This window comes from Lagenorhynchus albirostris, chromosome 2 (genome assembly GCF_949774975.1).
Source record: "Lagenorhynchus albirostris chromosome 2, mLagAlb1.1, whole genome shotgun sequence".
In the NCBI taxonomy this organism is placed as follows: Eukaryota; Metazoa; Chordata; class Mammalia; order Artiodactyla; family Delphinidae; genus Lagenorhynchus; species Lagenorhynchus albirostris.
Genome location: NC_083096.1, coordinates 34,677,027 through 34,691,102, shown reverse-complemented (window position 1 = coordinate 34,691,102; position 14,076 = coordinate 34,677,027). Strand labels below are relative to the sequence as shown.

General features: G+C 42.8%; 1 protein-coding gene across 1 annotated transcript; it reads right to left on the bottom strand.

The window, feature by feature from the left end:
* Nucleotides 1–3,778, bottom strand: RHEX (regulator of hemoglobinization and erythroid cell expansion). Its single transcript, XM_060142103.1, has 5 exons — nt 3,768–3,778; nt 3,436–3,536; nt 2,240–2,383; nt 873–934; nt 1–385 (listed from the first exon to the last, which is right to left on the bottom strand). Exons 1-5 carry the CDS (start codon nt 3,776–3,778, stop codon nt 185–187), a joined length of 519 nt encoding a protein of 172 aa, XP_059998086.1. The 3' UTR covers nt 1–184.
* Nucleotides 3,779–14,076: the final 10,298 nt, after the last annotated feature.

Sequence of the window (14,076 nt, the reverse complement as noted above, 5' to 3'; positions counted from 1 at the left end):
CTGATATGCGCCAGTGTTTTCATACTTAACCTGGAAGTTCTTCCTAATCCGAATATTCCTTGCTGACATACAGGCATACTTTTTCTCCTATTTCCTTGTCAAAAAAAATAACCAAACACTAGTCCGCCTACAAAATAAGTGCAAGAATGCATAAGGAACTACGCCCCATTAAAAAGCCTAGAATTCACATGGCCACTTGGCTGTATTCCACTGGCTCAAAGACACCAGTGTTCACAAAAGTCCAGAAACCGGGCTTGTGGCTTTTTGGTTTGACATTGACATAATCTGTGGCTTCCTTTATGTTCTCATAGTCCAGGACAGAGTCATTTCTTCGTCTTCCAGGAGCTGAAAAGTCCACTTGTGTGTAGTTCACATCCTTGGTGGCCTTAGGGGAAAAAAGCAAAGAAATTTGGTCAAGATTCCTACCATGTTTGGAGGAGGTACTCAACTCTCACTCAAAGAGGCTCGCCCTAGGCTGGATGGGAAAGAACCTGGGTCCCAGGTAGCTGTGTCTGAGAGCAGGGTCAGGGCAATGAGGAATATTGCTCCTTGTGCCTGTGGGAATGAATGGGTTTAAGGAAGAAAGACGTGGAGACTTAATCCAAGTGAGGTCAGGACTCAGAGTGGACCTTGGTCAGTGACTGGGACATGGGAGAAAGGGGTTTCCCGTTAGCACCTTCATTTTTATAGCTCACTCAGACCCACTTTGTTTTGATGCTCTGTGCTGATACGGGCCTGGGAATGAAAGCCCAACCACCCTCACCTAAGGATGATGTAATGCCTCCAGAAGCACCTCCTTCCTTCCTCCCGTCTCTGGAGCCACGACCCCAGACTGCATATGGAGGGCTCGGATCATTGGGAGTGTCCATTACCTGGTGGGTGGGAGGTGAGCTGTCTGAGCTGTCGGAGCTGTCTGAGGACGTGTCACTGTCATCTAGGGTGAAATAGAAACTGTTCTTCTTCTAAAGAAAGCCAAAGGGTGTAAAGAGAGGATAGAGGCAATGGAAGGGAGAATGAGATGAAGACAGAGACAGAACGAGGAACTCAAAGAGGAGTGGGGGAGAGAGATACAGAGCCCCCCAAAGAGGAAAAAGGAATAGAACAGAGAAAGAGGGGAGCCTCCCAAAATAATCAGGAACATGTCCAAGAGTCCAGGCACTGCTGCTTTGTCCAGCTCCACCTAAAAGTAATACCAAGCGCACCAGGCTGGACTGTGCTTGGGAAGGGCTATCTGCTGGAAGGGGAGTAGGCAGGGCATGCTGAGCCGCTGTGGCCCAAGGCAAAGAGCTCTGGCCCCAGAAATCACAGGCACAGCTTCTAATCTAAACCTGTCACTAACGCCAGGTAGGTTACATTCCTTTTTGTGCCCTGGTCTTGTCCCCTGTAACACAGAAGGTTGGACGATGATCTCTGAGGTCCCTGCCAACCATGGAGTCTTTGATTCTGACCAGGCTTCAGGGAAGCATCAGGATCAGGGGTTGTGGCGAGGCCCATGCCTCTCCCCTTCCACTGAGACCATGAGTTCATGCAAATGGCATCTTCCGATTCCCACATGCATTGAGGCCTTATCTTGGTGGCGAGGAAGGCTGACAACCAGATTTCTCCAACTGAAAAGATAAAATTTAGAAGGACGGAGCAAACTCAAATCAACCAAAAGATGAAGCAGTGGAAAGAGCAATCTCTGGTGAGTGACTCTCTTGCTGTGGAAGCGGCAGTTTCCACTATGTGAATAGTGACCTGGTGGGTCTCCCAAGCTGAAAGAGAGAGAAAACGAGAACGTGATGTCCCTGTTGGTTCACTTGCCAGAGGGGGATAGAGATGTGAGCCATTACCAAGACTCAGATTTATTAAAGTGCCCAGATGCCATGGCTGGGGGCAGACAGAGGCAGTTGAAATCTCGGCTCCACCACTAACGGGCAGGCAGAAGAAGAGATGCCATAGTATCACAAAGACAGGAGCAGAGACAGCCCCCGGTCCTCCACGGCAGCCGTTCACACGTGACCAAAGCTAGAGAAGAACTTAGACCCACACAAACCCAATGCAATCTGCCCCACTGGATAGGATGAACAACCTTCTGAAAATGGGGGCCTGGCTTGGCCTGTACTGGGGAGGGTGTGAGGAATCCTCGGGCTAGTGGTTTGGGTAGGACAGACTAGGGCTGCTGCAGGGAGGCTCCCCGGGAGTCCAGACAGAGCAGAATAAGCTTTGTGACAAGTTCTCCCCCCACCCCTGTACTCACGTGGGTAATGGGGCTTAGGCATGGGTGTGCTTCTCTCTGCCCTAGGCTCCTTCGTCTTCTTGGCAGCAGGCGGGCAGCAGTGGGCAGGGCTGGGCCTGGGGACCTTGTGCTTGGCCCTTTTCAGTATCCGCTCATTCTCCTTGGCTAGAAGCGACAGGGCAAGAGTCAAAAGTGAAAGTTCGCTAGGTCAGGCTCATCCTATCCGTGAGCACAGCTCTCATTAGAGAAAATTGACAGAGGGATCTCCTCAAACTTCAGCACTCCTCTGCTCAGAACCCTGCAATGCCCCTTGCCTCACTTGGAGTAAAATCCAAAGTCCCAGCCTGAAGGCCCTCTGGGCCTCACTCCTCCTTCCTCTCCCTGCCCCACCTCAGCTCCAGCCACCCAGCCCCTTTGCTTCTGCTGTTATGAACAAACTCTCCTGGCTTATGGCCTTTGTAGGTGTGGTTCACTTTCTCACTTCCCTCAGGTTTAGACTCAAGTGTCAGCATCTCAGGGATGCTGACCCCCATCCAATTCATATCTCCTTGCCTTGCTTCATTTTTTTTCTCCCTAGCACTTACCGTAACCTAACACACATTTTACTTGTCCGCTGTCTGTGTTACCCATAGAATGTAAGGTCCATAAGTGCAGGGATTTTTATTTTGTTCCCTGTTGTATTGAATGAATGATTGACTAGAGTAGCTTAGACATACACCATCTTGCCCAATCCCTTGTCTTAGCACAGCCAAAGCAGTTTTATTTTCCTTAATTGTAATGTCTTCCCTGGACCGAGCTTCCTACTTTCCTACTGCAAATCAGCTCAGGAATTTAAGCTAATTTCTTAGTCTAACCATACCATTCGCCCTTCTGTTGTAATTCAAGGCCATTTCTCCACATTAAGTCCCTTGGCAGGGATGAAGGAAATTCACCAGGCTCAGGTTAAGTGAGCGCACCCTCAGGAGCACCGCAGCAGCTTGTCTCTAGGCAGAAGTTTGTCTGGGCAGTGGAAGGACTCTGAGCCATCATCCCCAACCGCAGATAGGTTGGGTCAGGGTGGGGATTACCGGCTTAGACGTTGGTGGGGTGAAGGGGCATCTGGCCAGGGATTCCTCAAGTAGTGATATTCGGGGGCTCCAAAGGGGGCTCATCTTGCTGCAGGCTCGGGAGTGGGCCCTGAGGGGAACCGGGAGGGAAGAGGATGTTGAGCCAGTTACCCATGTGCCTGCTGAGCAGGTAGTTGACGGCTGCGAGGAGGCAGGCCTGCAGTACCAGAGACACCACTGCGATCACTATTCCGTGCCAGACCTTCATTTCTCTGTTGGGAAACGAGGAAATCAGGTTAGAGGTTGCAGAGGTACCGAGACGGCTGCAAACCCATCCCTGCCCCAAGCCAGAGGCAGCCTGCGGGTGTTGCTGTGCGTCTTGGGTCTCTTCCCTCTCAAATGGGAAGGCTTTGGGGGCCGGGGAGGGTGATGTGCACACTTAGAAGCTGGCTACATCCATCAGCCTGATGGGAACCTGGGCTGGCTCTTCCCGGGCCACTCACTCCGTCAGCATGACAGTTCCTCGCAGGGCCGTCACAGGTCGCGAGAGGGGCTTGGGCTCTCTCAGGGGCAGCAGGAAGAGACGTGGATGGAACCACTGGGGGTACCTCGTGTCCAGGCAGCACCAAGAGCGGGACTGCCCTGGAGACCCACGGAGGCGAGGCAGTGGGTCAGGACTCCTGGGCAGTCTTGGCTGCTAGAGGGTCGTTTGCTTTCCTCTCCCCAGATTCCAGTTTTTGAATCTACAAAATAGGCAGTAACAATATTAGCACCTGCCAACCGGTGGGTACTCGCTCGCTGCCCGCCACAGGGTTGAACCCCCGGCACACCCGCCATCCTACCTGATTCGCACAATCCCGTGACCTAGATGTCACTACCCTCCTTTTATAAGGAGCAATGTGAGGTCTAGAGGGCTGAGGGAGGAGTCTGAGGCCATACAGCCAGGCCTGGATTTGAGCTCTACATCCAAGCCTACACCCCCAGCCATTCATCTCTGCTCCTGCTGCTGGAAGCACAAAGGGGTCTAACAGGAGCAAACACACTGAGGGAGATTCTGTGAAGAAGCCCAGTGTCACACACACACACACATGCACACACATTCACCCACACCCTCAGTGCCTTCATTGGGCTTTAGGCCCAGGACTGTCTGTGAACACTGTTCCACCCTCATGAGTATGTTATTTTAAAAATTAGCATATCAATTCCATCAACATGGTGCTGAAAAGGGATAAATTAGGAGTTTGGGATTAACAGATACAAATTACTATATATAAACTAGATAAACAACAAGGTCCTAGTGTATAGCACAGGGAACTGTATTCAACATCCTGGAATAAACCATAATGGAAAAGAATATGAGAAAGAATATATATATATATATTCTGAATCACTTTGTTGTGCACCAGAAACTAACACAACACTGTAAATCAACTATACTTCAATTAAAAAAATTTTTTTATTGTCAAAAAAAAAATGGTGCTGAATATGAAGTTTACTGCAAGAAAAAGCCAGGATGGTTTCGAAGCCTTTGAAATGATGTTTACTCAGCACAAGATGGTGCCGCAAGAAGGCCCACTGTCCTCCTGCAGATGGTAAACATTGAAAAGGCTATTATTGCTGGTAAGGCTTATTTTCCCAGTCAGCATTTCCAAGTGATAAGGGCAGTGTGGAATGTCCTGACATTTTTTTTTTTTTTGCAGTACGCGGTCCTCTCACTGTTGCAGCCTCTCCTGTTGCGGAGCACAGGCTCCGGACGCACAAGCTCAGCGGCCATGGCTCACTGGCCCAGCTGCTCCGCGGCATGTGGGATCTTCCCGGACTGGGGCACGAACCCGTGTCCCCTGCATCAGCAGGCGGACTCTCAACCACTGTGCCACCAGGGAAGCCCTGTCCTGACATTTTTGTTTCTGTGTGTGGTTCTCACACTGGGGCTATCCAAGATCAAACCTGGACCAAGTTGGGAGAGAGGGGAGGCAGGAACTGGGGAGGGAGGCTGTGGGGTTCGCCACCACTGCCTCTCCAGGGCTGGGTGTTGGCCAGCTGGAGGTTGCCAGGAGCTCTTCTTCTTTGCTTAACAGATCATAAACTTATTTCCAGGTCAGAAAACCTTCATTAAACAGCCTCAATCTGGGGCCCACAGGCCAAATTTGATGCCTAGATGACTTTGTTTGATAATGTGCTTTAAGGATTTGTATGCGGATGCCCTGAGGAGGGCCATGTACTTTTCAGTCCCTGATTGATCCCTGAAGGCATCTGAGTTTACCACCTTCAGCTTTTTGCATCATTTAAGATTACCACTATTCCATTTTATTAGTATTTTTTAGTACTCTTGACATTCAGAGACAGGCAGTTCCTTGTTGTCTAGAATTGTGTCCTGGGGGACCACCAATAACAGGTGTAACAGGTTAATGCAACAACTAAAATGACCAAAAATGACCCCACACATTTCCAAATGTCCCCGAGGCAGTCACTTTTTCCCCCAGTTGATAATCACTGCATTATATAAATGTTCCATTATTTTAAAACCAATATCTTGGGCTTCCCTGGTGGCGCAGTGGTTAAGAATCCGCCTGCCAATGCAGGGGACACGGGTTCAAGGCCTGGTCTGGGAAGATCCCACATGCCGCAGAGCAACTAAGCCCGTGCACCACAACTACTGAGTCTGCACTCTAGAGCATGCGAGCCACAACTACTGAGCCCACGTGCCTAGAGCCCATGCTCCGCAACAAGAGAACCCACCGCAGTGAGAAGTCCGCGCACCGCAACGAAGAGTAGGCCCCGCTCGCTGCAACAAGAGAAAAGCCTGCGCGCAGCAACGAAGACTCTACGCAGCCAAAAATAAATTAAAAAAAAAAAACCAATATCTTATTTTGTCTCTTTACACAAAACTATGTTGCCTATACATCCTTCTATCATTTTAATATACTGTGAGCACCTTACTAGCCAAATGACACACAGTACCTGTGTCAATATATAGCATAAAAGTCAAACAGATCTCAATATAGATCCAAGTTCTGTTCCCTTCTAGGTGTGAATTATTGAACTTCCCAGTGTCTCAGTTTCTATACCTGTAAAATGGGGACAATGATAGTATGTACCTCACAGAGTTCTTGTGTGGGCTTGGGGAGTTATGTTTACAAAGACCTAAATACAACGGCAGGCATGTGGGAAGCACTCAGTAGTTATTAGGTATTATTCAACCCTAAAACACTGCACCAAGATGATGACTAGAGTTGAGCTATTAAAATTGGGTCTGTCTATTTTTGGAAACTTAGGCATTCATTTTGAGTAGTTTGAAAATAAAATCTGGGCAGGATGAGGTATGAAAATGATGACAGATATCATTATTTAAGTGGCTAATGGCCCGTAACCTCAATGAGCAGGTTGTTCCTTAGGGTCTAATTGCAGATTGCTGATCAGACAGTCGGCAGAAACATCTGCTCATTTGTGCACACACACACACACACACACACACACACACACACACACACACACACACACACACACACCAAACAACCGGGAAATGAGCAATTTGATGTAACTATGATCAGAAAAAATGCCTGGACCATGTGAGAGTTTCGTACACTTCATTCCATCATCAAGATGGGACTGTCCTGCCCTGCCCTCTTTCAGGTTTGGATACCCAGCCCCACATTAATGCAGTGTCTTGCCAGCTGCCTCCAAACCACACGTGAGCAGAGGGCTAAGAACATTTCTTCCGTTTACTTCAGACCTGGTGGAAACCCTGAGCCTTCCAGATAGGGCTGAATTCCATTTTCTTGTTTCCCCTTCTCCTGATAAAGGAGCTCTCTTGTGGCCTTTCTAGTAGGTACAGCATAACAAAAGAGGTGAAATAATAAAAGCACACCTTTTCCTGTCTGAGGCCTGCTTTCTTTGGTTAGATATATTCTGGGAAGAGTGCACAAGAGAAGATGATTTATGTGAAAATCATATGGATTAAAGGAATCCTAATCAATATTGCTAAGCTGACTTGATCAACCTTTCAAAATTAAGTAGCTTTAAAGGTTTTTTTTATGAAGAGTTTAAAAAGATTTTTTGGCAGCGTTCATCAGCTTATTGTCTTTAAAATGAAGAATTTGAGCTATAAGAGAACAAGACAGGGAGATGAGAGCCAGGCTCCTCCGCCTGGCTCTGTCACTTGCCAACTGTGTGACCTGGGACAGGTAGAAGTCCTTTCTAGGCCCAGTACTCCTAAGGCTCTTTCTAGCCCTCAGCATTCTGTTCTTTAAAGACTGGAGGAGGGGAAAGGGAAGCATAGCTCGATGGAAATTGAATATTTTGAAAGAAAAAAATACTTCTTTCCATTTTATAATATCAACCAGCCTCCTTCATATTACTAGACTTTTCTCCCCTAATTGAATATGCAGTTTTGAAGAATCAAGAAAAGGAGGAAACATAAATACACCAAACTAATAATGAATATAACCACAGAAACAGAGAGGGTCAAAAACTGTGAGACTCCTGAGATTTTCATTTTGTGAAATATCAATAAAATTATTGATTTCCTAGAAAAATATAATTAGCAAAACGGATTCCATAAGGCACAGAAAAATTAAACAGACTAAAACCGAAGCAAAATAACAAGAAAACAATTTGGGATCCAAGTTCAGTTCCCCTCTAGCTGCTAGGGGCAGAGAACTTGGAGTCAGACAGCTTGGGTTCACATCCCAGTTCATCCTCTGCATGAGCTGGGTCTACTTATTTAAGCTCTCACAGCCTCTGTTTTCTTGCCTGTAAGATGAGAGCAGTAATAACTAATTCTCAGGATTAGATAGATGAATATAAATGATACCTACTTCTGTGAATGAAATAAGATGCAGTAGGAGAAGCAGTTATTCTAGCTTTTGTCACAAAGTAATAAGCATCCTATAAATGACAGCTATTATTATTTAGAAATTAAAAGCATTATAAAAACTATGTACTCAGGGCTTCCCTGGTGGCGCAGTGGTTGAGAGTCCGCCTGCCGATGCAGGGGACACGGGTTTGTGCCCCGGTCCGGGAAGACCCCACATGCCACGGAGCGGCTAGGCCCGTGAGCCATGGCCGCTGAGCCTGTGTGTCCGGAGCCTGTGCTCCGCAACGGGAGAGACCACAACAGTGAGAGGCCCACGTAACACACACACACACAAAAAAAAACTATGTACTCAAAATTTGTGTCCAGATAGTTTTACAAATGAGTCATTTGAAATGAGCACAGGGCACCAAAAGAGCACAGGGCACCAAAAAAAAAAAAAAAAGGAAAACTCTCCAGGCTCATCTCATTTATGAATACAGAGGTAAATACATAATATTATATCAAAAGTTACTCCAGGGGACTCAGGATCCCTGACTTCAGACTATAATACAAAGCTACAGTAATCAAAACAGTATGCTACTGGCACAAAAACAGAAATATAGATCAATGGAACAGGATAGAAAGTCCAGAGATAAACCCACGCACCTATGGTCACCTGATCTATGACATAGGAGGCAAGAATGTACATGGAGAAAAGACAGTCTCTTCAATAAGTGGTGCTGGGAAAACTGGACAGCCATGTGTAAAAGAATGAAATTAAAACACTCCCTAACACCATACACAAAAATAAACTCAAAATGGATTAAAGGCCTAAATGTAAGGCCAGATACTATAAAACTCTTAGAGGAGAACATAGGCAGAACACACTTTGACATAAATCGCAGCAAAATATTTTTTAATCCACCTCCTAGAGTAATGAAAATAAAAACAAAAATAAGCAAATGGGACCTAATTAAACTTAAAAGCTTTTGCATAGCAAAGGAAACCATAAACAAAATGAAAAGACAAACCTGAGAATGGGAGAAAATATTTGCAAGTGAAGCAACTGACAAAGGGTTAATCTCCAAAATATACAAATAGCTCATGCAGCTCAATATCAAAAAAACAAATAACCCAATCAAAAAATGGGTGGAAGATCTAAATAGACAATTCTCCAAAGAAGACATACAGATGGCCAAAAAGCACATGAAAACATCACTAATTATTAGAGAAATGCAAATCAAAACTGCAATGAGGTATCACCTCACATGGCTCAGAATGGCCATCATCAAAAAATCTACAAACAATAAACTGGAGAGGGTGTGGAAAAAGGGAACCTTTCTACACTGTTGGTGGGAATGTAAATTGGTACAGCCAATAGGGAGAACAGTATGGAAGTTCCTTGAAAAACTAAAAATAGAACTACCGTATCATCCAGCAATCCCACTCCTGGGCATATACCCAGAGAAAACCATAATTTGAAAAGATACAAGCACCCCAATATTCACTGCAGCACTATTTACAATAGCCAGGACATGGAATCAACCTAAATGTCCATCGACAGGAATGGGTAAAGAAGATGTGGTATATATATATATATATATATATATATATATATATATATATATATATATATATATATATATATACAATGGAATGTTACTCAGGCATAAAAAAGAATGAAATAATGCCATTCTCAGTAATATAGATGGACCTAGAGATTGTCATACTGAGTGAAGAAAGTCAGGCAGAGAAAGACAAATATCATAGAATATCACTTATGTGTGGAATCTAAAAAAACAAAAAGGTACAAATAAACTTATTTACAAAACAAATAGAGTCACAGACGTAGAAAACAAACTTATGGTTACTGGTGGGGAATGGGAGGGGGCGGGGAGGGATAAACTGGGAGATTGGGATTGACACATCCACACTATTATATATAAAATAGATAACTAATAAGGGCCTACTGTATAGCACAGGGAACACTGCTCAATACTCTGTAATGACCTATGTGGGGAAAGAGTCTAAAAAAGAGTGGATATATGTATATGTATAGCTGATTCATTTTGCTCTACAACTGAAACTAACACAACATTGTAAATCAACTATAGTCCAATAAAAGATTTTTTAAAAATTAAAAAAAGTTACTCCAGGGATATACAGGAAATTAATTATTACAATAATAAAAGCTAACGTTGAGTATCTGCCATGTGGTTTATTTATCTTCTTGCTCTACAAGAACAGATATTATTGCCATTTCCTAGATGAGGACACCAAGGCTTGGAGAGGTTGACCAATTTACCCTGGTCCCCCCACTGGAAGAGTCAAGGTTTTTTTTTTTTTTTTTTTTTAATTAATTTATTTTAGTTTTGTCTGTGCTGGGTCTTCGTTTCTGTGCGAGGGCTTTCTCTAGTTGTAGCAAGCGGGGGCCACTCTTCATCGCAGTGCGCGGGCCTCTCAGTGTCGCGGCCTCTTGCGTTGCGGAGCACAGGCTCTAGACGCGCAGGCTCAGCAGTTGTGGCTCACGGGCCTAGTTGCTTTGCGGCATGTGGGATCTTCCCAGACCAGGGCTCAAAACTGTGTCCCCTGCACTGGCAGGCAGACTCTCAACCACTGCGCCACCAGGGAAGCCCCAAGGGTCAAGTTTTAAACTCAAGCCCATTTGACTCAAAAGTCTAATCCTCAATCATTACAAGGAGCTGCCTTTTATATACTATAAATACAACATGGATAAATCAAATATTTTAAATGAAGCTGGAAGTTTCTCCAACCTATAATAATAATACTGAATATTTATTGACCATGTTCTCTGTGTACTTTCACATGTATTAATTCATCTGATTCTCACAACCACCTTAGGAGGTAGGTACTATTATTATTTCCATTTTACAGAGGACAAAACTCAGACACAGAGAAGTACGTTGGCCAAGATAATGAGAAGAGTTAATGAGGCTTTGTGCCCAGACAGGCTGGCGCTGGAGCCTCAGCCAATAACTGATGCAATGGAGCAAGGAAAAGTCAAGTTTATTCTTATTTGCAAAAGATGTGATTTTATACCTAGAAATCCCAAAAGAATCAATTGAAAAACTAGTGAAATTAATGAGACTGCTCAGGAAAGTCCTGAGGGCATGATAAATATTCTAAAATTACCAGCCATTCTTTGCTGGTAATTATTGCCATTAATAGCAATAATATTGCTATTATTCTAGCAACAACCAGTTAGAAAATGGAATTGGGGACAGGGGGAGCCAGGAACCTTAGCAAACATCGCAACAGATATATCTAAGAATAATTTTAAATATAAGAATTATTTTGAAGAAAATTTTAGAAATTCACTGAGAAATCTAAAAGACTTTTAAAAAGTCTTTGAAAGAAAGACATCTCATGGGTTTCAGATTGGGAAGCTAAAAGACTAAATATAAATCACTTTGAAATTGATTTATTGGTCCAATATAATTCCAATCAAAATTAGAATGAGAATTTTCTACACCTCAAAATTATTCAAAAATTTATCTGGGGAAAAAAATTATAACAATCCAGAAGGGTTGAAACTTGTTTGGAAAGGAATTGTGACAAAGTGGGTTCCAGACATACCACTTTTTAAAAGTAGTGTAGACTTGTAAAATATAACTACATATAACACATATATTATAAAAGTGGTTCACGAAGCAGGGGGAGGAAAGGAAAGGGTTATTTAAGAAATTTTACACACAGGATAATGAATTCGCTACCTATAGGGAAAAAGAAAATATCTTTGATTCAGACACGATATGACAAAATAAATTACAAAGGGATTAAGGACGTAAATATTTTTAAATTGAGACATTAAAATTAGAAGGAAATAGGATTGGATATTCACATATTCAATAATATTTATTAAATCCCCAGATGAGAGAAAACTTTCTCAGTTTATGTGCAACAGAAGAAATCACAAAGCAATACAAGAAAAATAGATTTGGTTCTAAAATATTAAAACTTAATATGTTAAAATAAAATTTAAAGGCAAACAGACAAAAAAACTAGAGAAAGTATGTGCAACACAATTTTAAAAGATTTTACGTTTTGTTTTTACAAAAATTGTTAAGAAAAATCCTAGCACTCCCCAAATGATAAATTGGTAAAAGGCGAGGAATAGACAATTCAACAGACAATTTGGAATGAGATCAAAGGCGTTATTGCAAGGTAGTTCTACCCACTGTGGATTATAAAAGTGAAAAATGGAAAACAATCTGATTAAAAAACAAAGATTAAATAAATTAGGGCAAAGGTATAGGATGGAATATTATACACCTAAAATTATGTTTAGGAAAAATTAATCTAAGGAAGGAGTCTTCTGTGAAAAAGTACAAGACAGTTATATTTAACTTGTACTTTATCAGTGTATATATATATATATATATATATATATACAGTATACAATATACAATATGATCACAACCCTGTAAAAAGTAAATATAAAAAGAATGAATATTTGTAAAGAAAAAAAAAACTCTAGGTCATTAAAATTTTTTTGTCTATTAGTTTAATAACCCCCACGCCTCAATTCGCCTGATTCAGTTAATCAAATCCAGAATAACTCATTGATAATTATTTTGCGTATCAAATATAAATTTTCTCATGAATATACATTTATGAAAATTAAATTGGGGAATCTATTTTCAAAACGGGGAAATGGAAGAAAATATACCTAAATGTTAACAAAACTAGGTACTGAAATGTTCTGGATGATTTTTTCCAATCAGGAAAATATTTTAAGAGCATGGAAACAAGTCTAGAATTTCTGAGTAGCTTAAATTAGCGTGAGACCAAATTTATCTACATAAACATTTTATTTACATCTAAATTCTATCTCACCATATTAATATAACATTGAGATAATCAGCTAAATGTCTGAATTTCAGTCAATCAAATATTTATGAAGTGGTCTATGTGTGTGGTCCTGGGTGAAATACCCTGATGGTCACAGAGAAGGAGAGAACGCTACCTGAACTTCCAAGGGTTCATGTTGTACTTGGAAAATCAAGACATTAATGTGTAAAAAAAATCAAAAAATACAAGAGATGCCACAACAAAGCATGATGAATTGTCAGAAGGCGTGTTATCAATAGTACGTAATGTTTTAGAGGAAAAAGAGATCCCCATGCAATAGAATATTCAGAGAGGATTCACTGAGAGGGTATTATTCGAAGAACAGTGGGTGATGGATGGGTGGAGAGTGGGGAGCACAGCACTCCAGCTAAAGGTGTCTGCCGACCCTGGCTGTAGGGGACAGTTTTAGTGGAATTAATTGTCTTCAACAAAGTTCACTATAGATTTGACCACATGGGAATAAGATGATATGGGAGAAAGCTGAGTATGCTGCCAGGCAACCTTACAAGTAAGGGCAGGAAAATGGTGAGGAACAGGGACTTAGTGGCCAGGTGAACTGGGCTGGGGATTCCAACTCTGGCCTTCCTTAGCTGTGACTTGCTTTCTCTTGTCAGGCCCCAGTGTTTTATGGGAAAAATGAGGACGTCACCTGTTTCATTTTTTTAACTCACACATGTTTTGTGCTTACTTTATGCTAGCATCATGCAAAACATTTTGCATAAATTATCTCATTTAAGCCTCAAAATAACAACCTTATGTGGTAGATAATATTGCTGTCCCCATTTTACATATGAGAAAACCAGGCTCTAATCCGCCATGCAGGAGAAAGAATTCAAACCCCGGCTGTTTGGAGTGAGAGCCTTCGCCACACTGCACATAGTATTTAAGAAGCTTAGTCGAGTGCCTGGCATATATAGGTGCACAACAGGGGTGATCCTCACACCAGAACAGAACGTTCAACCCCAAATTGGCTTACCTATATAAATGCACCCATTTCCACAGGGGCTCACACATGATTTTCAGGTGGGAGGTATAAGCAACCCAAAAACAAAGCTATATGGTCCTGGGAGGTCCTTGGTCCTAAACAGTCCCTGTTCCTATGACTGTCACCATGTCCACGCACCAGGAGACAGAGAAGGTCCAAG

Bases quoted from the DNA above. Each gene is read 5' to 3' on its own strand.
- RHEX (XM_060142103.1), bottom strand. The intron at 935-2,239 runs GTGAGTACAGGG...ATTTCACCCTAG, and splicing joins GCCTAAGCCCCATTACCCAC to ATGACAGTGACACGTCCTCA. The intron at 386-872 runs GTAATGGACACT...TTTTCCCCTAAG, and splicing joins GCTCACCTCCCACCCACCAG to GCCACCAAGGATGTGAACTA.